Genomic DNA, 26,776 nt, shown 5'->3' on the forward strand with positions numbered 1-26,776 from the left:
TACAATGGAACAAATACATATTAATGATGTGCTGTCCTCTAACCTTACCTACTAATCAGATTGTTGAGAGAAGGGCTTTTGCGAAATTCTAAGAGTCATTATTCAATACAATCATTTTCTTAAGTACATAAAGGGTATATGCTTGGTGTTGGCTTCATGGTGATGGTGGTGGGCTTGGGGTCCTAGGATCCCGAGTTCAAATCCCCCTCGACTGTTGAATGAATACCAGGTGGAGTCGACTCTGCCTGTCATCCTTCCGAGGTTGGCAAAATGAGTGCCAGCTTGCTGGTATCCCGTGTCGGAGTGGCGACCCGTCCAGGATTGTGCCCAATAGTCTAGGAGACTGCTTTGGCAGCACCAATGCTCTGCACAGAGTATGGTCCCAATGGATGGATGGATGAAGAGTATGTCGAGATCAAGGATGGATCTGAACGCCTAACAATGACCATTTGCATTTTTGCTCCCAGAACCCTCTTTAAAAGAATAGAACCTCACACGAGACAATCATTCCTTCACCCTGACCATTCAATTTGTCCGGTTACAATTGGGATCCATAAACCACCCTGTAACTTTAATACCCACTACGCTACTCTCTGTATCAAGTCAATTGACCTTCAGATCGGCACGTGGCAGGAATGGATAATCATTCTGCTTCATATTCCTCATCAGCACGACCAAGAAAACTGCAGCTCTTTCTTCTTTAATTCCCGACAACATCATTGATTCACATTTGGAACACTTAAAAGTAATAATAATAATAAAAATTTCAAAAATCCAGCTCATCAATTCAATATAACCAAAAACAAAGGAAGGAGATCTAGGAAAGGTGGAGTACTGCAACAACAATGGCAGTTGGACAAAAGGAAAGGCAAAAAAAAAAAAAACATGAAAAAAATATATATCTGACCGGTCTGTGCGCAAGCCATGAGGTCACGCTTTCCCGTGATGATAGGAATGGCGTGCTTCTGCACTGGTGTGGGGCGTGTGTAGCGAGTGAGCATGATGTTTCCCATGATGATTTCACCCATGTCCACGTCCTCGAACTGCGAGACACGATTACGTAGTTGGTCCAATGCTGTAGGCCAGGTAGGATGAAAAGTCTCAACAAAACCTCCCCAAGATGGTTTGGATGGCCAAGTGATGGAGTGGACCATTTTTGGTGTTTCTGGTAACCACACATTTCCACCGACCCAGTTTTATTAACCCTTCAAATATTGGTAGCGTCAACATGTTTTTTGGCCACTTCTGGTGGCTATGGAAGCCATCGGGTTATCCCACGTACCGTATTTTCTGGTGTATAAGCCACAATTTTATCGGCAAAAAAGGTAAAAGTTGGACGTGCAGTTAATACATGGGTTAAAAAGAAAAAAAGTCTTACAAATGATCGATGTTGAATTACAATTATATTCCAAACTAGAAGGGCACTTGGTAGAGAGCACACCTCCGCCACGCAATGCCTGATCCACGAGAACATATCGGGTCCAATACATTTTTGAAATATCATGCCATACAGTACTATATCGTTTTTGGCCCAATCTCTCAATGGGGAAGAATCATTTTAAAATTAAATAATTCTCGTATCCAGATCTGGATTCGGATCTTCACTAAAATCGAATCAATTCTTCCTTGCCACACACACACATGTCCACCAAGTTTCGTCCAAATCCGTCTAAAACTTTTTGAGATATCGTGCTATATATCATTTTTGGTCCTATCTCTCAATGGTGAAGAATCAGTTTTAAAATTCTAGTAGTCGGATCTGGATCCGGATGTTCACCATAATCTAATCAGTTCATCCTTGTCACACACCAAACCTGTCCGCTGATAGATGTCCTCAAGTAACTAGACGTTCCACATTTATACCATTTTCGATGAGGAAAACATTGATGAGGATTTCCTCGGGTTTAGCTGAAAAGCTTCATCAAACCCAAAAGGCCCTTTTTCAGGGCCACAAATCCACAAGAAACATGTGTGATACCGGTAAGAATCCCTTTTCTAGGAACAAAAAAAAAAAAAATCCTCTGTATAATATTAAAAAACTAGAAAGAAAAATAAAAACTTATTGGTATCTCTCCTCTCTCTTCAGCTTCTTGAAAATGAGAATAAGACTGTTAGACTAAATTAAGTGGACATGGGAGTAAGCATGTCGATACCTCAGACACTTTGTTCCGCACAAACGTATTTAGATCTCGATAAAAAAATAAAATGATCAATGTATTAATTTATTTTGAGGGTGAAAAACAGGAGTGCGGTTAATACACGGTCGTGGTTTATACACCAGAAAATACGGTCGTTCCACTTTGACATCAAGGAAGAAAACCTGTCTTTGTGATTAGGACCAGGACATTCATCTTTGTTATCAGCGATCGTTGTAGTGTTCCCAGCGAGAGTCATTGACAATATATTTAAGTCAAGGGAATAGAAGCTTTCCTAGATGTTCGAATAATTCTACACAAAATATATTGAACCAATACAGTAGGTGGCGCCCCGTTCTCCCTGCCTCGTTCCACAAAAAAAAAAAATCCCAATTTTCTATCGCCCAACATAAATTCTTTGAATAAAAGTTACCGGAAACGGATTTAGTTTCACTCATCGCAATCTAAGGCGCACACCTGTGCTGAGAAATTGGTGCGACAAAACAACGGAAGCAGGCCTCTGCACAACTCATGGGTATGTCAAGGGGCAAACTGGAGATTCGTTTAGAACGTCATCAGATTTATGCCGCATGTGCAAATGACATTCGTTATCTCGCTTCGGTGGCCATCTGCTTATGGATGTATCCTAATTTAATCCGCATGAAGAACGACATGTTACATAGCAAGAAAATGCCCTGGCTATTCTGAAATAAGGCTGTTATTTCAACAAACCTCTGAACACACATGTAGACACACACGCATGCCCCAAAACAGTGAAGTAAAAGCATGGCCTATTTACAGATTTTACACAAAGTACAAATGGCGAGTTCATGTTGCATACGTTGTCGATGTGTGTTGGACAGTTAAATCCCGTTGCCTCCACAGGGATGTCGTCGTACTTCTCAAAGTTGATGCCGGTACTGGAGCCGGCGAAAAGCTCACTGCCGGGTGAGGTGGGAGTACACATGACGAAGGAGACATTATGGTGAGCATCGCAAAGCGAGGATGTGATTAAAGCATGCAGATCGAGGACACGTGCGAAAATTCAAATCATTCAAACAATTGTGTAATAACAAACTAACCCAACTTGTGACATCTGGCCATCACATTAATATTGACGACAATCGATGAGCTGCCCAATTTATGATGGCGTTGTCGGATTTTAGAAAGACACAAATTTTTCCACAAAATTTGTACTACACTACATTTTGGCCAGGAGCCTGTCCTCAGTCCACCGGTGCACCAACATGGCACTGCCCGATGGGTCACAAACTTCTCAGTCAGAAAATCCTGAGCAAGGATGACATACATCATTGGACAGGGTCAGGCCAGAGTCCACTGGCACAGGCACAGGCTGAATATCCATTGCTTTTTTAAAATCCAAAACAAAAGACTGGGCAACAACAATCAGTCATCGAAAAGTGCTGAAGCCAAGTGATTGTTACCCTCACCGAAGGATTCAGAGTGGGTTTTGCATTTGGGTCCGTTTGGTTGTTACTTACGAAATCTAAAGATTTCGTAAGTATATTGATCACTTCTGTCTTCTGTTTGTGTGTTTGTTTGTTTGTAGGCACGATAACTCGAGAACGGAAGCAGCTACCAATGTCAAGTTACATCACGTGATTCAGGAGGGTGGTGGCTAGCGCTGATTAGATTTTGGTCAAAATCGGTCAAAGGTCAAGGTCACAGTGAGGTCAAACATCCAAAACATAACTCGAGAAAAGTTACCACAGGTATTGTTGACGGAGCGTGAGTTTGGAAGATCGAGGTAAGTTCGTTGGAATTTGTGTGTCAATTCATCGAGTTACGGCTGTTGTAAAAATTTCAGTGTTATAAAAGAATATTAAATAATTCCGTAAATTCCTGTGGGGAAATGGAGTATTTTTGCTTTGGTCGACGTTACGAGTTCGTTTTAACTTCGATTTTATTTTTGTCTTCGGTTTTTGCGATCGCTTAGGACGCTTAACACTCTGTTGTCGAAATTCTGGTAAAAATTGGATGTTTTGGAGACGTTTTAAGATTGTATAAAATATTTCACCCGCCGCGTCACGGCTCGTCACGTGGCGCAGCGCGTTCGAGCAGACGCGTCGTTGAGTCACGTAAAGGTTTTGCATGTGCACGCTGACGTCATCGCGTTCGCCCCGGCGTCCTTTCGAGTTGGGGGGGGGCGTCGAGTGTGACTTTTACGTTAATCCGCGGTAACTCAAGAACGGAAGAAGCTACCAATGTCAAATTACACCACGTGATTCAGGAGGGCTAGCGCTGATTAGATTTTGGTCAAAATCGGTCAAAGGTCAAGGTCACAGTGAGGTCAAAGATTCGATTTTTGATGGTTTGGTACAGAATCATCGTAGAAACTTCTGGTTTGCGTCGCTACCTTCTCGAGAGACAGCTTTTATTAGACAAGGTCAGAGGTCAAGTTGACGATTTTGTAAGTACCAGTCTATGACCGCTTGTTTGTTACTTACGAAATCTAAAGATTTCGTAAGTATATTGATGCCTTCCGTTTCTGTTTGTTTGTTTGTTTGTTTGTTTGTTTGTTTGTAGGCACGATAACTCGAGAACAGAAGAAGCTACCAATGTCAAATTACACCACGTGATTCAGGAGGGTGATGGCGAGTGCTGATTAGATTTTGGTCAAAATCGGTATAAGGTCAAGATCACAGTGAGGTCAAATATTCGATTTTTGATGGTTTGGTACAGATAACTCGAGAACGGAAAAAGCTCCCAATGTCAAATTACACCACGTGATTCAGGAGGCTGATGGCTAGTGCTGATTAGATTTTGGTCAAAATCGGTCAAAGGTCAAGGTCAAATATTCGATTTTTGATGGTTTGGTACAGATAACTCGAGAACGGAAGAAGCTACCAATGTCAAATTACACCACGTGATTCAGGAGGCTGATGGCTAGTGCTGATTAGATTTTGGTCAAAATCGGTCAAAGGTCAAGGTCACAGTGAGGTCAAACATCCAAAAAATGATAACTCGAGAACGGAAGAAGCTTCCAATGTCAAATTACACCACGTGATTCAGGAGGGTGGTGGCTCGCGCTGATTAGATTTTGGTCAAAATCGGTCAAAGGTCAAGGTCACAGTGAGGTCAAACATCCAAAACATTCGATTTTTGATGGTTTGGTACAGAATCATCGTAGAAACTTCTGGTTTGTGTCGCTACCTTCTCAAGAGACAGCATTTATTAGACAAGGTCAGAGGTCAAGTTGACGATTTCGTAAGTACCAGTCTATGACTGCTTGTTTGTTTGTAGGCATAACTCGAGAACGGAAGAAGCTACCAATGTCAAATTACACCACGTGATTCAGGAGGGTGATGGCTAATGCTGATTAGATTTTGGTCAAAATCGGTCAAAGGCCAAGGTCAAAGTGAGGTCAAACATCCAAAACATTCGATTTTTGATGGTTTGGTACAGAATCATCATAGAAACTTCTGGTTTGCGTCGCCACCTTCTCTCGAGACAGCTTTTATTAGACAAGCTCAGAGGTCAAGTTGACGATTTCGTAAGTACCAGTCTATGACTGCTTGTTTGTTTGTCCGCACAGAACTTTGGTGTTTTTCTCTGCAACCGCTTGTCGGATTGAGAGGAAATTTTCACTATTGGTGCGACTACTCATGTCGAACGTTTTAATGACAATTATGACATCATATGTCACGTGGTGTGGCCATATTGGAAAAACGGAAAAACTTTGGACCTCTCTCTGAAACCACACCAAGGAAAAAAATGAAACTTGGCACATAGCAAGTACTCCTCATGGGGAATGAGTGTGATTATTTGGATGACATCATAGGTGCCCTCATTATGACGTCATGATTGCACATGTAGAATGCCACATCCAATCAGTATGAAAATTTTTGAGGGTCATCTAGGGATAAAATGGTCCACAGAATAAAAAAAAATTCATGACGTCATCGGTCACGTGATTCAGCAGCCATATTATTATTATTATTCTTTTTTTTAAACAGTCAAAAATCTTCTTCTCTGAAGTGGCTGAATAGATTGAGGCGAAACTTTACACACATGACTGCCTGTCCATGAGGAACAAAAGGTTCACACATGATGTCATTGGTCACACGTTTTGGCAGCCATATTAGATTTACCATAAAACATATAAAATACAACACTCAAAAGAAGTCCTGACGAGGGTTTGCAATTTCTGATTGCTCTTTTTCTCGTTTAATTATGCGTCCCCACTTATAAGCGAAGAAAATTAAACATGAAATTCAATCACTTGTATAATACAAGTAACGAGACAATTCAATGTTGCAACGTCGACCGATATGCCTCCGCCCACAACAAGTCTTTGCTTACTCTAACTTTGACCTGAAACTTCAAGACAATTTGACCTCAATATCTAATCTGCAGATATGTTTCATGGAGCATGTACTTAGTTTCGACCAAATTCCGTAGACAGTGGAATCACATTAAGTTTTAATATAACCTCTGATCCTTGACCTTTCAGTAACAAATAAGCCATCATGGATGGACACACTAATGGAGGTTTATACATACTTGTACAGAGTTACGATTTAACTCCCTTCAGCTGTTCTCAAGCATCACATTTTTACACAACATGACCTCTGACGTTGACCTCTTGATGCTGAAATCTAATCAGTTCATCTTTGCATCATAATATATACTTGCACCAAGTTTGGTCAAAATCCCATCACTGATTCACAAGTAAGCACTGTAACAGAATTTTTATCCAACGGGACCTCTGACCTTTGATGTCTTGACCCCATAATCTAATCAGTTTATCTTTACATCATTACACATATTTGTACCAAGTTTGACTTAGATCCCTTCTGCCGTTAAGTTATGGCAGGAACATAAACCGATCACGGATGGACGGACAACCCGAGAACATAATGCCTCCAGCAACTTCGTCGCAGAGGCATATTTAAGAAAACTTTTTTTTTTTTTAATTTAAAAGGATGTGGGGCGGTATAATAAAAAAGTATGTAAACAAGATAGGCATGGTTACAAGAAATGATCATGTGAAACAATCTCCACATCTCTCTGATTCACGGTTGTTCCCCGTCAATCCCTGCATAGATTTGCAATGATAGTGTATGAAGGCCTTACTTGCTGTTGCATACACCTTAATTGTTTGAGCGATTTGAGGAGCACAAACAAATGACAATAGCCGACAACCAATGACGTAACCACACGGATACCTGTCTGAACATGGCACTGTGGTAAATTAAAATTAAACTTGTGTCCTGTATTAAACTGCTAACTATACTTGGCATAGCTTGTGTGCCAGAGGGAATTTAATAACTATATTGTTACGGTTGTGGAAATTCACAGATCACCATTCAGGTTCCCTGAAGGTCAGTTATGTCGATAAGTGCGTGTCCAGGTTAGATTTCCCCACCGATGTATAACGGGATTTATTCGTGTGCCGGGCTGTGAACCTTTGAGGTAGTGTTATTCTTTTCTATCTTTATTTTAAACAATCATCTCCTCACCACCTTCTCCACAAACAACAACATCTCTACAACCACGCCACCTCCACCACAACGCCACAAAGTTTACAACCACGGCATCTTGACAAACAAAAAGAACAACTCAACAACTCCCGCCCCGATATTCTGGGACGAAAACAGGATCGACGGTTGGGGCGGGTCCCTCAGAATGGGTAAACAAAAGTGACGGTTACAAAAAAGTATGCTCCGAAGAAAAACAACTCCATCACTCCTCGGATTTTTCCCCCGCATGCCGAAAAGGGAGGGGCGGGCGCCCCGGACCCGATAAAAGGGCCGCGTTGGAACGCCGGGGGTGGAGTGGGTGAGTGGAGTCGAGTTCGTGAGTCCAGTCAAGTGGAGAGTTGGTGGAGTCAAGTCGAGTTTGGGTCTGGAGACCAGAGTCGGGAGACGAGAGAGAGGAAGGCGCATCGGAGAGTCGGTTGGTGGTTGGAGAGCAGCTCATCGGAGAGTCGGGAGACGGCCGTGGAAAGTCGGGCGCGCTGCTAGGCCCTGGACCAACCAAGCCACCGTTACAACAGCTGCCGTGTTGACAATAGAGACATACGGAGGGTTGCCGACCAAAAGATCCATCGAGTCGCCTCAAGGGCGACAAAGGTAACCTGCCCGGCCTCGCAGAGCTCCTTCGGTCATCCCAGCTCCGAGGAACATTAAAGGCTTACGAGCCCAGTTCTATCTTTCTTTTCTGGGGTTTTTGCATGGAAGTCTGTGGCGCCTTGTCCGTAAGTAGAATTGTTGTAAGTGCATGTATGTAATAAATAGATATCGGCTGTAGGGTTTTTACTCGTGTCTTGTCCCCTACCCCCATTCATTGCATTGCTTATGTGTACAAATAAATGTTCCCCATTGTTGAATGTCACCTGCTCGTTGCGTCCCTTCCTCCATTGACTGCCATAATTGCGTTCGGAATAATTAGCTGGCTGATTAATAGCTGATAAAACGTATATCTGGTCCGATGGGGCTTGGCTATATAAAACCGCTCGGCAATCGCAAACGGAACGAGCCGCTTAAAAGCAGCTCCTTTTCGTGCAGGCTCCGTTGAGGTGCAAATCCCCGGCATTTCTGTCTGCGCGAATAATTAGGTACATCGACAATTCGGCGATCGACCCTGTAACGCGTGGACAGAAGAGTTGGCTGGTTTATGGTGTGGTTAACAACACCCGTAGCTGGGTTTCGGCGTTGATCCGAAAGCTGCGACGAGATTGCTCGTTCGGTGGGCGAGCGCGACCGCAATTTAACTAAAGGCAGTCGCCCGCACGCCGAACGGGCGAGAATCCACAACAATATGTTGGAGATGCTTGTGCAGAGAGATTTGCCTGCAGTGGTCAAAGACTTTGGTAAACACTACATGCCTTGTTCTTTTTATGTGTATGAGTGAGCTGCCCTGGCCCACACACATGCTGAACTGAGTCTCTATCTCACACTCCCTCATTCTCTCAGGTGCACGCTTGACCAAATATCGAAATGTTTTTCTGTTTTCGTTATTTCTGCTTTGAAAAGCCTTTTGTAGTTTGACATCGATTATTTGGTTTTCCTGGAAATGATGTTTATGGCATTATACCATGCCTCATTAAAATCATTATATATAATACACACACACACACACACAGTTAGAGATCGCCTGGATGATTTTGCAACAGGCATTCACTCCGCACGCATGTTATGATAAACAATCATATACTTGGACTATAAAAGCCTTGCGATTAAGAGGTATTCAAAACTTCCACGATAGCACTAAACACCCTGCAAAGAGTAAGCCGAGTACACCAATCACTCCTGTGCCTGCATACGCAAACACGTGCAGCAAACACACGCGCGCACACACACACAATTTGAGCCAAGTATATATATATATATATATATATATATATATATATATTTTTTGTAATTTAACCAAACTATTTCTTTTTAGCCAAAATTGGAAATAAGATATACACTATACTTGAAAATGAAGAAATTCGTTTTCACTTTCACATGCCTTGTTATATCGTCAACTTTTAGAAGTGTCCATCTTAATCAGGCAACTGGACAATTCAGCAAATTCTGAGCAACTGCGTCCGATTACATTATTGCCATCGAAGGGGTAGAACACCTTCCACAATGTTCAGAATTGCCTGCTGTCCATATTTATGTTACCAACAGCTTTTGGTTTGGCCGAGGATGACTCAATCTATACTGTTAGTTATGAGTCAGTTGGAGTGTCAATACGATCACTGCTGGTACCCAGTGCTTGCGACAGTTGAATCGCTGACATTAAACTTGGACTTCTTTAGTCTCGTTTTGTTCGATTTTGCTTCCATTTGGTGACCGAAGTCTTTTGGATCCGATACATCCATGTTTAGATGGGGAATTAGTACCTCCAAAGAATCCAGTAGTCGTTTCTATTTACTTAAGAGTGAATTTTTATAGGATAGGCCCAAAATGGTAACATTTGAACATTGATGTCTTCAGATATTTTTCTAATTTTTATCCAAGGTTGTGTGTGGTCTAAAACTCAGAAAGCCAAATTTTTTTATGTGATTGACCCATTCCTCGCTGTTTGGGCCACACCCAAAGTTTGGAGATTATGACACCCTTGATATTTTTTCCCATTTTCAAAGTGAATTATTTAGAATAACCATCAGTTGCCCAAGGAAATTCCCCCCCATAACTCTCCATCACGACCCCCATAACTCTCCATCACGACTAAACACACACCCCAACCCCCATCACTCTCCATCAAAAAGAAACACACACCCCAACCCCCAAAACTCTCCATCACGACCAAACACACACCCCGACCCCCATCACGACTAAACACACACCCCAACCCCCATAACTCTCCATCACGACTAAACACACACCCCGACCCCCATCACTCTCCATCACGACTAAACACACACCCCAACCCCCATAACTCTCCATCACGACTAAACACACACCCCAACCCCCATAACTCTCCATCACGACTAAACACACACCCCAACCCCCATCACTCTCCATCACGACTAAACACACACCCCAACCCCCATAACTCTCCATCACGACTAAACACACACCCCGACCCCCATCACTCTCCATCACGATTACACACACACCCCAACCCCCATAACTCTCCATCACGACTAAACATTCACCCCAACCCCCATAACTCTCCATCACGATTAAACACACACCCCGACCCCCATCACTCTCCATCACGACTAAACACACACCCAAACCCCCACACCTCTCCATCACGACTAAACACACACCCCAACACCCATAACTCTCCATCACGACTAAACACACACCCCAACCCCCATCACTCTCCATCACCACGAAACATACACCACAACCCCCATAACTCTCCATCACGACTAAACACACACCCAACCCCCATTACTCTCCATCACAAAGAAACGCACACCCCGACCCCCATCACTCTCCATCACGACTAAACACGCACCCCAACCCCCATAACTCTCCATCACGACTAAACATTCATCCCAACCCCCATAACTCTCCATCACGATTAAACACACACCCCAACGCCCATAACTCTCCATCACGACTAAACACACACCCCAACCCCCATAAATCTCCATCACGACTAAACACACACCCCAACCCCCATAACTCTCCATCACGACTAAACACACACCCCAACCCCCATCACTCTCCATCACGACTAAACACACACCCCAACCCCCATAACTCTCCATCACGACTAAACACACACCCCAACCCCCATCACTCTCCATCACAAAGAAACACACACCCCAACCCCCAAAACTCTCCATCACGACCAAACACACACCCCAACCCCCATCACTCTCCATCACGACTAAACACACACCCCAACCCCCATAACTCTCCATCACGACTAAACACACACCCCAACCCCCATCACTCTCCATCACGACTAAACACACACCCCAACCCCCATAACTCTCCATCACGACTAAACACACACCCCAACCCCCATCACTCTCCATCACGACTAAACACACACCCCAACCCCCATAACTCTCCATCACGACTAAACACACACCCCAACCCCCATCACTCTCCATCACAAAGAAACACACACCCCAACCCCCAAAACTCTCCATCACGACCAAACACACACCCCAACCCCCATCACTCTCCATCACAAAGAAACATACACCACAACCCCCATAACTCTCCATCACGACTAAACACACACCCCAACCCCCATCACTCTCCATCACAAAGAAACACACACCCCAACCCCCAAAACTCTCCATCACGACCAAACACACACCCCGACCCCCATCACTCTCCATCACGACTAAACACACACCCCAACCCCCATAACTCTCCATCACGACTAAACACACACCCCGACCCCCATCACTCTCCATCACGACTAAACACACACCCCAACCCCCATAACTCTCCATCACGACTAAACACACACCCCGACCCCCATCACTCTCCATCACGACTAAACACACACCCCAACCCCCATAACTCTCCATCACGACTAAACACACACCCCGACCCCCATCACTCTCCATCACGATTACACACACACCCCAACCCCCATAACTCTCCATCACGACTAAACATTCACCCCAACCCCCATAACTCTCCATCACGATTAAACACACACCCCGACCCCCATCACTCTCCATCACGACTAAACACACACCCAAACCCCCACACCTCTCCATCACGACTAAACACACACCCCAACACCCATAACTCTCCATCACGACTAAACACACACCCCAACCCCCATCACTCTCCATCACCACGAAACATACACCACAACCCCCATAACTCTCCATCACGACTAAACACACACCCCAACCCCCATCACTCTCCATCACAAAGAAACACACACCCCAACCCCCAAAACTCTCCATCACGACCAAACACAAACCCCGACCCCCATCACTCTCCATCACGACTAAACACACACCCAAACCCCCATAACTCTCCATCACGACTAAACACACACCCCAACCCCCATAACTCTCCATCACGACTAAACACACACCCCAACCCCCAAAACTCTCCATCACGACCAAACACACACCCCGACCCCCATCACTCTCCATCACGACTAAACACACACCCCAACCCCCATAACTCTCCATCACAACTGAACACACACCCCGACCCCCATCACTCTCCATCACGATTACACACACACCCCAACCCCCATAACTCTCCATCACGACTAAACATTCACCCCAACCTCCATAACTCTCCATCACGATTAAACACACACCCCAACCCCCATCACTCTCCATCACAACGAAACATACACCACAACCCCCATTACTCTCCATCACGACTAAACACACACACCAACCCCCAGAACTCTCCATCACGACTAAACACACACCCCAACCCCCAAAACTCTCCATCACGACCAAACACACACCCCGACCCCCATCACTCTCCATCACGACTAAACACGCACCCCAACCCCCATAACTCTCCATCACGACTAAACATTCATCCCAACCCCCATAACTCTCCATCACGATTAAACACACACCCCAACGCCCATCACTCTCCATCACGACTAAACACACACCCCGACCCCCATCACTCTCAATCACGACTAAACACACACCCCAACCCCCACACCTCTCCATTACGACTAAACACACACCCCAACACCCATAACTCTCCATCACGACTAAACACACACCCCAACCCCCATAACTCTCCATCACGACTAAACACACACCCCGACCCCCATCACTCTCAATCACGACTAAACACACACCCCAACCCCCACACCTCTCCATTACGACTAAACACACACCCCAACCCCCATCACTCTCCATCACAACGAAACATACACCACAGCCCCCATAACTCTCCATCACGACTAAACACACACCCCAACCCCCAGAACTCTCCATCACGACTAAACACACACCCCAACCCCCAAAACTATCCATCACGACCAAACACACACCCCGACCCCCATCACTCTCCATCACGACTAAACACACACCCCCACCCCCATAACTCTCCATCACAACGAAACATACACCACAACCCCATAACTCTCCATCACGACTAAACACACACCCCAACCCCCAGAACTCTCCATCACGACAAAACACACAACCCAACCCCCAAAACTCTCCATCACGACCAAACACACACCCCGACGCCCATCACGACTAAACACACACCCCAACCCCCATAACTCTCCATCACGAGTAAACATTCACCCCAACCCCCATCACTCTCCATCACGACTAAACACACACCCCAACCCCCATAACTCTCCATCACGACTAAACATTCACCCCAACCCCCATAACTCTCCATCACGATTAAACACACACCCCAACCCCCATAACTCTCCATCACGACTAAACACACACCCCGACCCCCATCACTCTCCATCACGACTAAACACACACCCCAACCCCCAAAACTCTCCATCACGACCAAACACACACCCCGACCCCCATCACTCTCCATCACGACTAAACACACACCCCAACCCCCATAACTCTCCATCACGACTAAACACACACCCCGACCCCCATCACTCTCCATCACGACTAAACACTTCCGGTTCCGGTTCCGGTCCGGTTGGACTTCCGGTTCCGGTTTTTGAGCGGCAAGAGGTCTCCTTCGGGGCTCCCTGCTGACATTCTCAAAGTTAAGTTCCGGTTGTTTTTTGTCCCGTTTTAACTGTTTAATTTTCTCACCTACATGTTAATGTGTGTTCCTAGTTCGGTTTTGTTTCAAAAATCGTGCTATTTTGTGAGTATTTATGTCGACGTTCTTACCTGGTGTTTGAGGCCTAGTCCTAGGCTTGAGGCCTACCGGTTCCACTTGGTGTTCGATCGTTTTTTTTTGTTTGTTTGTTTGTTTTTTCTCCCCATTTCCTTCAATTTCTATCCTCCCCATTACCTTCAATTTTCATCTTCCCCACTTTCCAAACATCCCCCATTCTCCCAACTAATCTCTTTCTTATCTCAAAAAAAAAAAAAAAATAATATATATATATATACCCAACAACAACAACAACAACACGCTCAACTTCTCCCGATTCTGCTACTTCTTCTTCCTCTTAACTTCCTCCTCGTCTTCCTCGATTTCTTTTTTTTTTTTTTACACTTCCATGACCAAATCTGTTGAACTCTCTCATACATTAATATTAACAACAAAAACGATCTTATAATGCTTCATCTTCCTCTCTCACACATGTGGTACTCTTTACTGTTTCACAATGCCCTACTCTTCTGCTATTTTAACAGACTGCTCTCATTTCGACCTCTCCTTCATTCCTTGCCTAAAAAATCCAACTATTACAGCGCTTCTTCTCTCCATGCTCTGAATTCGCCTTCATTGCATCCATCAAGAATTGTGTTAAATCGCATCTCTGACCTAAAACTTTTAAAAACCACAGTTTGCCATGGATGCTCGCTTTCCATCAACCATTCTTTTTTTCCAACTTCAGTGCCAACTCACCCCCCTCACCCCTCACTCTCACTCTCAAAGCAACCATCCCACTCTTCTCCCTCTAAGCCTCCCTCTCACCTCTTTCAAAAATTGCCCACTCACCTTTCTCCCACCTTTCATCCCCCTCACTCTTCCTTCTCTAAGTTGCCCCCCTCTCATCCACCAACCTGCCTCCCTCCACTGCCCTCTCACCTCCATCTCTTCACTCCACCTCCTCAAATCCTCAACTGCCATCTTCCTTGTCTCTTGTCCCCCCTCTCTCCCAGCACCACACAGCCTTGTCTCCTCCTCATTCGGCCCCCTCCCCTCGCTATTCTGCAATACCCCACACTCCTTCAGCAACCCTCCTTACCTCCCCCCTCGTCCCTCGTCCTACCCTCCCCGCCCCCTCCACCTCCTGCACCCAAAGCCTCCTCCCCTACCTCTTCATTAAAAGTGTGGACCTCAAATATCCGGGGCCTTCGCTCAAACCTTTCAGATCTTTCCATGCAGGTTGCCACTGACAAACCAGACATTATCTGCCTAACAGAAACTTTCCTCTCCCAAGACGTGTCTGACTCCCAAGTATCTCTCCCTGGTTACTCCCTCTTACGGTATGACAGACCTGAGCCTCGTCCTGGTGGAGGTGTTGCTCTCTTCATCAAAGACTCTATTCCTCACTCTCCCTGCACTGCTCTCACTCCCCCACACCCCCAGGAATACCTCTGGCTTCGGCTTCCCCTCCACTCCCACCTCATGTTTATATGTGTACTGTACCGTCCACCGAACAGTGATGACTCCATCTACACCTCACTCTCCGAAAACATGGACCATCTTCTATCTTCTCATCCAAACTCTCTCTTCCTCTTATGTGGCGACTTCAATTGTCATCACGCCAGTTGGCTAGGTGTGGGTACCTCTCTCACCTGCCATGGGACATCAGCAAAAGCTTTCTGTGACTCCTTGGGACTGACTCAATCGGTCAACTTCCCGACCCGGATCTCAACCAATGGTACTCCATCTCTTCTGGATCTGATTTTGACAAATTTCCCTGACAATATCTGCTGCTCTTCCTTCGCTCCAATTGGTTCTTCTGACCACGTCCTTGTTAAAGTGGACATCTCTCTGGCTGTTATCAGAGAACCACCTCACCGCCGTCGAGTCTGGCATTTCACTCAAGCCGACTGGCAGGGTCTCCGAGCAGCCATCAAACTTACAGACTGGTCTCCTATCACTACTTTCTCAAACATCAACTCATCCTGGGAATTCTTTCAAAGAAACTTGCTCTCCCTCATGCACAGATTTATCCCCTCTCGTGTTCAGTTGTCTTACCCTTCCTCCCGCCCTTGGTTTACTGAAGCTTGTGGCGAGGCAGTTGTCCTGAAACAACTTGCCTTTGCCTCATGGAAAGCAAACCCAACTGAGGGCAATCTCAGTTCTTTCCACAAAGCTCGGAACAAGTGTGTAGCTACCCTCAGGAGAGCCAGAAAACAACATCTTTCTCATCTCAAGTCTGAACTCTCAAACCTCTCTCCCTCCTCAAAATCCTGGTGGCATTTAATCAAATCTGTTTCTGGTGTATGTTCCCCCTCCATCCCCTCCCTTACCTCAAATGGCCGCACTGCTGATTCCACACGTGATAAAGCTGAATGTCTAAACTCGGTGTTTGCAGCTAAATCTTGTGTCCCAAACCCATCACTATCTCTACCCACTTTACCCAGTCGCACCCAACTGTCCCTGGACTCTGTATCCTTTTCTCCTGACAAGGTGGAGAGCTTGCTTTCAAACCTCGAGTCAGATTCTGCAACCGGTCCAGAAGGCATCAGCCCACGTGTCCTCAAAGCCTGCTCTTCTGCTCTTGCTCACCCTCTCTCTGTTCTATTCACCCTCTCATTTTCCCAAGGTCATCTGCCATCTGCTTGGAAATCTGCTAACATCACTGCCCTGCATAAAAAAGGTGCAAAAACAGATCCCTGTAACTATAGACCAATCAGCCTTCTCCCAATCATCAGCAAGGTTATGGAATCCATCATCGCTTCAGACATGAAATCCTTCCTCTTCTCCAATGGCTTGATTTCCAATCATCAATTTGGTTTCAGACCAGGTCACTCTACCCTAGATATGCTGCTACTGCTCTCCCATCAATGGATGGAGGTCCTCAATGCCAGACAGGAAATCCGAGCCGTATCCCTGGACATATCACGTGCTTTTGACACAGTCTGGCACCCTGCCCTACTCACCAAACTCTCTTCCCATGGTATTCAAGGCCATCTCCACTCATGGCTCGCAGACTTCCTCTCCTGTCGCAGTCAACGTGTGGCCCTAAATGGAGTTCTTTCATCCCCTCTTCCTGTGCAGGCTGGAGTTCCTCAAGGTAGCGTTCTGGGCCCTGTTCTTTTTCTGGTTTTCATCAATGATCTCTCGGACTCTCTGGAAAATCCTCTATTTCTCTTTGCCGATGACTCCACCCTCTGCCGTACCATCTGTCATCCCTCAGACCGGCAAGCAGCAGCTTCTTCGCTCACTGCAGATCTGGATAAAATCACAAACTGGTCCAACACGTGGAACATGTCTTTCAATCCAGACAAATCTCACACTCTCACTATGTCTCTTCGAAAGGACCGTTTACAAAACCCCCCATCCACTTTCTCAACAATCCTCTGGAAGAAGTCTTTTCTTTCAAGCTTCTGGGTCTCACTATCTGCCATGACCTTTCCTGGGAAAGTCACATTTCCAACCTTGCCTCAAAAGCCAGTCGCCGACTGGGAATCCTCCGTCGTGCAAAGTCCTTCCTCGGCCCTCTTGAGCTCCTGACCACTTACAAAGCTTTTGTCCGTAGCCTGATGGAGTACTGCTCTCCCCTCTGGGCTGGTGCTCCTGCCTCCCACCTTTCTCGACTTCACGCTGTCGAAACCAGGGCTTTTAAGATCATTGGCATCTCCCGCAATGAAGCTGAGTCTTTGGGCCTCTCACTCAATCACCGCAGGTTGGTCGGTGGTCTTTCTGTCTTCTACCGACTCCTCTCCAGCCTTGCCCCCCTGCTCTCTCTGCGATTTGTCCCCACCACATTTCCACAGGGCGCTCAAGGTCCGCCAACAACCCCCTTCTGGTAAAACTACCAAAATCACGAATCACTGCTCATCTTCACTCTTTCATTCCTCTTTTTTCCCGCCTTTGGAATAAACTTCCTCACTCTATTCTTTCCCATTCTTCCCTCCAGGCTTTCAAAACAGCTGTTCACCACCACCTCTTATCTTCCCCCATCCAAATCCTCGATCTTTTCTACCCCCGATAATCCACCCAAGCCCACTTCCTTCAATTCTCCTGCTTTCCTTCCTGAAAGTCCCTTTAATGTCCATCTTCCCCTCGCCATGTTCCCCGTCCCATCCCCATCCCTCTCCCTTCCACATTTCACCTGTGTCTGTTCCCCAATGTTTTGTCCCTTCCACTCCCACCCCTCTTGTCTCATGCCTCATTGCTGTGAGTTGTGTGTTAGCTCTCATACGAGCCTCGACCAAGGTATACAAAAAAAAAAAAAAAAAAAAAAAAAAATTCCTTTACAAACTTATTTTATGGTTTGGGTACGAAAATATTTTGAACAAAAATCTTTGGGATCTGGATGGTTAGTCCCTGGGCACAACGGATCGTACGAAATTTTGTCGTGGTAGACCCATAAAATATTTGTCATGGCCAGATCTTGCAACATGCCTGAAATCTATTTTGAGTGGTCACAAGGGCTACGACACATTAAAGATGGTTTGGCGATGGGGATGCGACAGAAAAAAAAGACATGTCGTGGTTATGTCGTGGGTGTGTCGCAAGTCAGTCGTGCGTCAGTCGTGGGACCATCATGAGTTGTCGGGCATTGTCGGGGGCTGTTTTTCATGTGATCAGGTCGTGGTTCACTCGTGGGATGCGCGTGCGACTGTCATGCGACAGTCATGAGACAGTTGTAGGACAGTCGTGCGACAGTTGTAAGATTGTTTGACTAAAATTTTTTCTTCTGGTACCCACGACAAGATATTTATCGCACGACAGTCGCAAGACATAGATACCACAAAAAATCGTCGGGCAAAAAATATGCATGTCCAATTTTGCCTCACGACGGCAAGTCGATGCCATGATGCTCAAAATTTCGTAGGACTGTCTTGCGACAACCCCCGATTTGACCAAATTTTCTGCCGTGTCGTGCCACAAATGCGTCGTGGGTTCGTTGTGACCAAGCCTTTATGGATAGTGGTGCCACCTATAATCCCTTTCGGCAAACATTCACTTCAGACTTTCTTTGGCCATATTTTTAATAACCATCAAGGTCCCATGGATTTTATTAGTGCACAAGTCTGAAGACGACAATGGTTCACGAGCAGTATTTGACAATGTAGATTGTTTCAGAAGTCAAGGATGAGACAATGTGATAATTTTTGACCAAGTTATAAAAATGATCAACATGATGTGGTACGAGTGACAGGTTATTAGCTGCAAAATGTCGAAAACCCGGTTTCGTTCAACAACTTTCAAAATTTGACCTTTGCATAACCTTTAAAGGTCACAAAACAATGTTGTGGACATTAAAATAAGGAAACAGGATACGTGCTATAGCTTAATGGAGTTAGTTCGTCGAAGAAGGTCGAAAACCCAGTTCGATTCCCACAACTTTGAAAATTTAACCTTCATGAACTTTAAAGGTCAAAGGTCAAGGATTATGAGCTTTGGTGCAAAACTTCCTCTGGAACATTCCAGAAACAATATAACGTCATATAGGCTATATGGCATTTCACACTCCACGGATTATCCATACTTTGATGAAATCAGCGTAAAAACAAACTTGAAGGGGGCGCCACGGGCAAGGTGTTCGAGACAGAGCAAAATGGTTTGAAGACTTTAGGTGGGGAATGACCTCAAGATTATGCATAAAAAAATATTGTCATCCAAGCTCTCAAAGTTTGGGCGGTCGTATGATTTTTGTGTCAAAATTCGCAATTTTCTAAGTTCGTGACCTTGACGTTGGGATGAAAATGACAAAAAAAAAAAAATAGAGCTCCGTGGGGCTATACAGGTGCCATTGGGCTAACCAAATACCGAAACCCGTCAGATTCGACATACCTCCTAGAAGATGCAAATTGAAATTGGCTACCCCCTAAGAACACGTTTTTTGGGCGTGGCTCCGCCCATAATGGGCGCACCATGCCCATTCTCAGGAAAACACAAGTAGATCATGATATAAACCTCCCACCAAAATTTTATTAGGATCGGATCAAAACCCACGGAGCTATGCTCGGGACAGACAGACAGACACACCAATAATGAATATAGTGGTCACTTATTTTTTCGTGAAAATATTTTTCATGAACCAATAAGATAGTACAAGTAGTGTACTATCCGAGGAAAGTAAAACATTCATGGGACTTTGGTGGTTATGGCAGTAAAGGGCGTCTCAAGACCATTTCGGGCTATACGAAGCCCTTTTTCGAGCCACGCCCACTCCCATAACTATCCTGATATTTTGAAACTAATATTATCAAATGAAAGCTCCATATCTATACTAACAAAACCAATAGTAAAATCCATGGGACCTTTTAAAAACAAAGAATAAAACAGATCCAAAGTTCCCTTGTTTGACAGATAATGTACATATTGATGTACATATAATGTACACAGCATGTACATGGTCTGCCTCTGTCACCAATTTCCATCACTTGCTCCAGAAGTCCACTATATTCCATTGCTGATTCAAGAGTAAAGTACTTTTCCTAAATGTCTTATCTGTTTTTGGGCCATCCATCCTAAAAATCTCTTTGTTTCCATAAAACCCCATGCTGTTTTGAATGTGGCCGAGATAGGTAGAAAAATGTTTTCTCGATGTGAATCTTTTATTTTCCTGAAAAGTTTGAAGAAAATCCAAGAAATATTTCGATAAAATTTATGTAACTCTTGGGTAGGATGGTTTATAAGAAACAGACAGTATTTTTAGGATGGTCCATGGGAATCTGACCACATTTTTTCTATGCTAAACGTTTGATGTACGTCTTGGCATCTTCATAATCTTTCTTTTGGAAGATCAGCTGGCATCGATTGTTGATAACCGTTGGCGGATACATCTTGCACAGAACTGTTGAAATTGGGTGTTCTTCGATCTCTGGTGTACTGGGCCAAATAAATAATTCCTTTCCACACAAAGGAAGGAATGAAACCTTGACAGCCTCTCCATTCTCCAGAATTCAGTGATGCTATACTGGTCAGCGAGTGAGCTCTTCGTGGCAGAAATGGGCCGCAAATACCATGATTTCTGTTGTAGAAAATGCACGATCTATATGCCATGGCTGAGTGATGTCCCCTGAAACAAAGATGCATTTACTGTCGAGCAAAAGTATGTGCTTGGAGAAGTAGGCCTAAACTTTTATTGGTGCATGAATAAAATGATTTTTTTCTAGAAGATTTTATTTGGCCTATGTTTTTTCAGAATGGACTGAACATGAACAGCAGGAAGCAATGTTCAAATCACCCCATTTTTCTACTGGCTTTCATTCAACAATCCAAAATATAAATAAATCAACTAAACATGAACTAGACTCAGCCATGCTATCCCTGACACCATGGCATTAGTATGACCTACATTCATAATGCCTAATGATAGAACTATGCTGATTTCACATAGGAACAGACAGTAAACATATGGTATCTTGGATTTAATTGATGTTGGATTTCAAAACTGCTCATCCCAGATAACCTTTGACCTATTTATAAGCAGACAAATGTGGGAAATTGTAACTTACCAGGTATGATATATAAGGATTGGGGGGGATATAAATTCAGCTTTCTTTTTTTTTACATGTTCTTTCATCTTGCCAAGACAAAGAAAAGGAAATTACAAATGGCATGATGGGAAAAAAGTAATGTAAGGCGGCAAATACAAATGAAAGAAATCACCTTGCATCTCAAAATTATGTGGTTTCAAGATAAAGAATGTATACAAAAGACAAAATTTGCTCAAAACAGCATTTATATCATAATACATACATATTTAACAGTTTCAAATAGAGTCAGCAATGGAATATAGTGGACTTCTGTAGCAAGTGATGGAAATTGGTGATAGAGGCAGACCGTACATGTCGTGCACATATACCTGTACATTATATGTACATAATCTGTCAAACAAGGCAACTTTGGACCTGTTTTATTCTTTATTTTTAGAAGGTCCCATGGATTTTACTATTGGTTTTGTTAGTGTAGATATGGAACTTTCATTTGATAATATTAGTTTCAAAATATCAGGATGGTTATGGGAGTGGCTCGAAAAAGGGATTCGTATTGCCCGAAGTGGTCTTGAGACCCCCTGTACTGCCATAACCACCAAGGTCCCATGAATGTTTTACTTTCAGAGGATAGTACAGTACTTGTACTATCTTATGCACTAATAAAAACCTTTCTGGTTATTAAAAAAATGACCAGAGAAAGTCTGAAGTGAATGTTTGCCAAAAGGGATTATAGGTGGTACCACTCTCGATAACCATCCAGATCCCATAGATTTTTGTACAAAATATTTTTGTACCCAAACCATATAACAAGTTTGTAAAGGAATTTCCTTGGGCAACTGATGGTTATTCTAAATACAGTCATGCGCCGCTTAACGACGTTCGGGCAACGTCGGATCGCATTTACAATGGATCTGCCAGCTCTGAAATAAAAAAATAAAAAAAAAGGTAGCTGAAACATTCCTATCGCCTAGTGATGTAGCCGACGTAGCGCTGCCAGTCGTATAAAAATAGCACACACAATTATGTACACTGTACAGTAGTGATGTACAGTGTACATACACTGTACAGAACATAATACTTGATAATGATAATAAACAACGATGTTACTGGTTTATGTATTGACTATACTGTACTTTTTATCACTATTTTAGAGTGTACTCTTTCTACTTATAAAAAAAAGTTTACTGTAAAACAGCATGCCGTGTCATGCAGCATTCTTCTACTGTACATCTCGTGTTTACCGCGTCTCTTGATTGCATCATTTTTCCTTGTGCTTGATTTAATCTCATGTTGTTTTGTTCATCATGGACCTTAAGCATACACAATCCACTGCTGATATTGCCAGTAAGAGGTCACGTCGAGTGATTAACCTGGAAACCATATAGCCTAGGTGTCTAGGTTTGTGCAAGTACGATGTTTGAAAACGATGTTCGAAAACGAAAAAAAAAAAAAATGAAGTTCGCACAACGACGACGTCGCTTAACGACGCGTTTCTCAGAACGTAACCCCGTCGTTAAGTGGCGCATGACTGTAATTCACTTTGAAAATGGAAAAAAATTTCAAGGGTGTCAAAATCTCCAAACTTTGGGTGTGGCCCAAACGGCAGGGAATGGGTCAATCACATCAAAAATTTGGCTGAGTTTTACACCATACACAACCTAGGATAAAAATTTGAAAAATATCTGAAGACATCAATGTTCATGGGTGGGCCTATCTTATAACAAGGACAAATGTGTCCAAGAGCCACGTCTTAAAGGTTTTGTCTTCACCAGAAGAAGAAGAACAAGAACAAGAAGAGGAAGAAGAAGAAGAAAAAAAAAAACAACTTCCGATATTTCGCCACGTGCCTTGATTGAGCCAATAGCGAGACCCGTCATGGACGATCGTCGTTCATGACGAGAAAATAGTGTATTTACGAAATTACAATACATTAAATGGAATAATCTTTAAATAGTAACATGAACTTTTCGAATATATTTAAAATTTCATGATAGATGCTCTCAAAAGGCACCCTCAATGTGAGGATGTGTACAGGTGTTTAGTATTTAAGGCGATCCGGATCCTGTATATAAAAGAGCTGAGTCCTAAAGGTTTTGTCTTCACAAGAAGAAGAAGAAGAAGAACAACAACAACAACAACACGGAGCTCTCGCTACGCGAGACGTGGCTACAAATTCCCTCTGAACTCATTTCTGACAGTGTTTGGCCTCCATTACATGTTGAGAATTTGACAGTCACTGACAGTGTACTGCTGCTAATATGGCTGGAAGAGAAGAAGACTGACCAAGACTAGCACTACAACTGCTACAAAGACTCAGACTACAACATCTACAATGACAACAATGATTATAACTACTACTACTCCACATGCCCAGCTCAGGGACACAGTGATCCCCTTGGGGGGTTGACTCTTTTGTACTTTTATCCCTTGGGACAGAGGGAATGCGACCTTAAGGCAGGAATTTGGAATTTGCTCATGGTGCTGGCGATAGCTCGTCTACCCTTCATGAAAGACACCGTGGGATCTGTAAATTCCACCAAATAATGCTGGCAGATGGGACTCCCCGTTAAACATCCGTCCAACGGACGGCATACACATTGAAGAATCACCCTGTGAAACACCAGGAAGACGGTTTATCGCTGGACTGAGATTCAAACGCAAGCAACACAACTTAAGAGGCGAGTGTGCTTACCTCAGGTCATCCACCAGCACAGGCCTTCAAGAGCTGTGTGCACACTCCCAGCTTTCCCCACAGACTTGTCAATGCCAGGATACATGGTAATATCTTTGAGCAAACTCATCACTACATGCAAAATCAAGAAAATCTATTATAGTGAAAATAAAAGTATTATAAAGTCTGCAGAGCAGAGCAGAATCAGCCAAGGGATTCCCAATGCATTGACAGACAGGTTGCCAAATGTGAGCCAATGAACAATCAACTTGGGCAGCTCATATGTAAAAATGTATCGAGGACAAGGTAATACTAATAATTAGAGACGGGGTTACCGATTAGACGTGGGAAATTAACACACCGTAATTTAATCATCATTAAAATTGCCACCACAGATCAACATCTTCTTCTTACATAAGCAGCAAGACTGTTGGTAGCACAATTTGATGTCTGTGCAGTTGCACCACTGATTCAATGACCCCTGTAGGTTTAGAGCAGGATTTGTAATTTGTTTAGGGTGCAGGCAATTGCTCCCTTACTCTTCATGAAGGGCACCGGGTGATCTTCAACATCCACCGGATAATGCAGGCTTATGTGTGTAAGCCAGTTTAGCATCCATCCGAGGGACGAGACACATAGACACACACTTTATAATTGGGCGTAGATTCAAACTCAGGCTGGACAGCTCAGAGATGTGTGCATACCTTATTGGCTATCCGACCAGTTCGAGACAAGAGGATGATATGATGAAAGTCTTAAGCAGCATTTTGGCAGAGAGGCCAAACAAATCCATTTTTGAAATTGGTGAGGTGAGGGGAAAGGAAGGAACGGGGAGAAAGTCCACTGAAAAAAAAACCCCGCTAATATAAAGAACTAGTCCAAAGAGAGACCAAAATATAATCAGGAAAACAATATAAGGAAAGTAATGTGCTACTCAGGAGAACGTTTGAGCTCCAAGTACGGCCAGCGAAGATGATGATCCAGAGTGACATTACATCCCAGTTTAAAGAAAAATTCAATGAAACTGCAAGAGCGAGAGAGGAAAGTCATTATATTAACGGTGTTTCCAAATGGTTGGTCCCAAAAGAAAAAGCCAGCCAATCATTTGGTAACCCCCCCCCCCACCCTCCACATCCAACCCGATCCCCAAATACATGGTGTGAAGTCAAAGCAAAGGGAATCTTGCTGTGCCACGATCTGAGAAATTCTCGAAGAAAGTTAAACAAAGACAGAGCAGAGTGAACACCGTCGTACAGACGAAGATGACAAAATTTGGCAGACAGATGCCTGGGAGGAAATGACTTCTCTTCAAGTGAAGCTCTGCAAGGTGAGCTCAGCACCATCATGGAAAAAGAAAAAAGAACAAAAGCCCCGTGGACACAATTACCTACCAACACCAACAACAACAATGGGGTTCTTCCAATCGATCCACCAAACAAACTATGACAAAATATGCCGATGACTTTCGTTTGAAATTCAAAAAGCTTCGACGTCATTCCTTCTTAGTATAGTAATGCAACAAGCAGAGTTACAGGCAAACAGAAACGAAACACTTTTCCCCAGGGGCTGAAGTTCTCATCAGGGATTTCACTGAAAATTACCATGTTGTGCTGCAAGATGCTGCACAGGGTTTTTGCTGGAATAACAATCAGGTGACCATTCATCAATTCGTGACTTACTCCATGGAGGGTAAGTTGTGTCATGGAAACAAATTCATTTATTGTTGAAACCGAATGATTTTAAGATTATTTGTATTGTATCGAAGAAGCAGAGAAAATTCAAAATATTCTCAGATGAATTCTTGCAGAACAACAGTTTCGTCATCATTATGGATTGTCCACGCACAACGAAATTGTTGCGGTGAATCTCCTCCAATGGATGCCCGATGAATCATCATAAAAACAAACTTCTTTGATTGGAGAAAACGATCGACTTCTCCTTCAAGCTTCTTCACACGACTGTACAAATATAGAGAGCGAGGAGGTGGGGCGGAAATAACACAGATCGACTGATGGCAAGCCGAAATGACGACCGACTCGGGCAATTCGCTGTATCAAGACCAGTTTTGACTTCACACATGGTGTTGTCGTACCGAGGTAATTGAGTCTTACCTTACCTTCCCAATCACTAACGCTGCTGAGGCTGTTGAATGTACGATGCGATGTGCTCCATCATACAGATACAATGACAGATTCATTAGTCTAGGTACTGCACAATAAAACCTGTATATTAAGAGTTTAAGAACAAATGCTTTACTTAGGAGGGGTAAAGCGACTTTCAGGCCACCCTGTAGATTATGTGTGCAAG

The 26,776-nt window shown here is 44.0% G+C and overlaps 1 protein-coding gene across 2 annotated transcripts in view; it reads right to left on the reverse strand.

Moving 5' to 3' along the window:
• Positions 1 to 26,776, reverse strand: part of LOC147017835 (putative ATP-dependent RNA helicase an3) — a 66,421-nt gene that overhangs the window by 27,829 nt on the left and 11,816 nt on the right. For both annotated transcript variants that reach the window (XM_085896858.1, XM_085896857.1), the window contains 2 exons: positions 2,977 to 3,076; positions 908 to 1,043 (listed from right to left, as the gene is read on the reverse strand). In XM_085896858.1, coding sequence (XP_085752984.1) covers positions 908 to 1,043; positions 2,977 to 3,076 — 236 coding nt within the window. The remainder of the gene's footprint in view (positions 1 to 907; positions 1,044 to 2,976; positions 3,077 to 26,776) is intronic.

This window comes from Eptatretus burgeri, chromosome 10, assembly GCF_056783735.1.
Source record: "Eptatretus burgeri isolate ZD-2024b chromosome 10, Ebu_testis_v1, whole genome shotgun sequence".
Taxonomy (NCBI): Eukaryota; Metazoa; Chordata; class Myxini; order Myxiniformes; family Myxinidae; genus Eptatretus; species Eptatretus burgeri.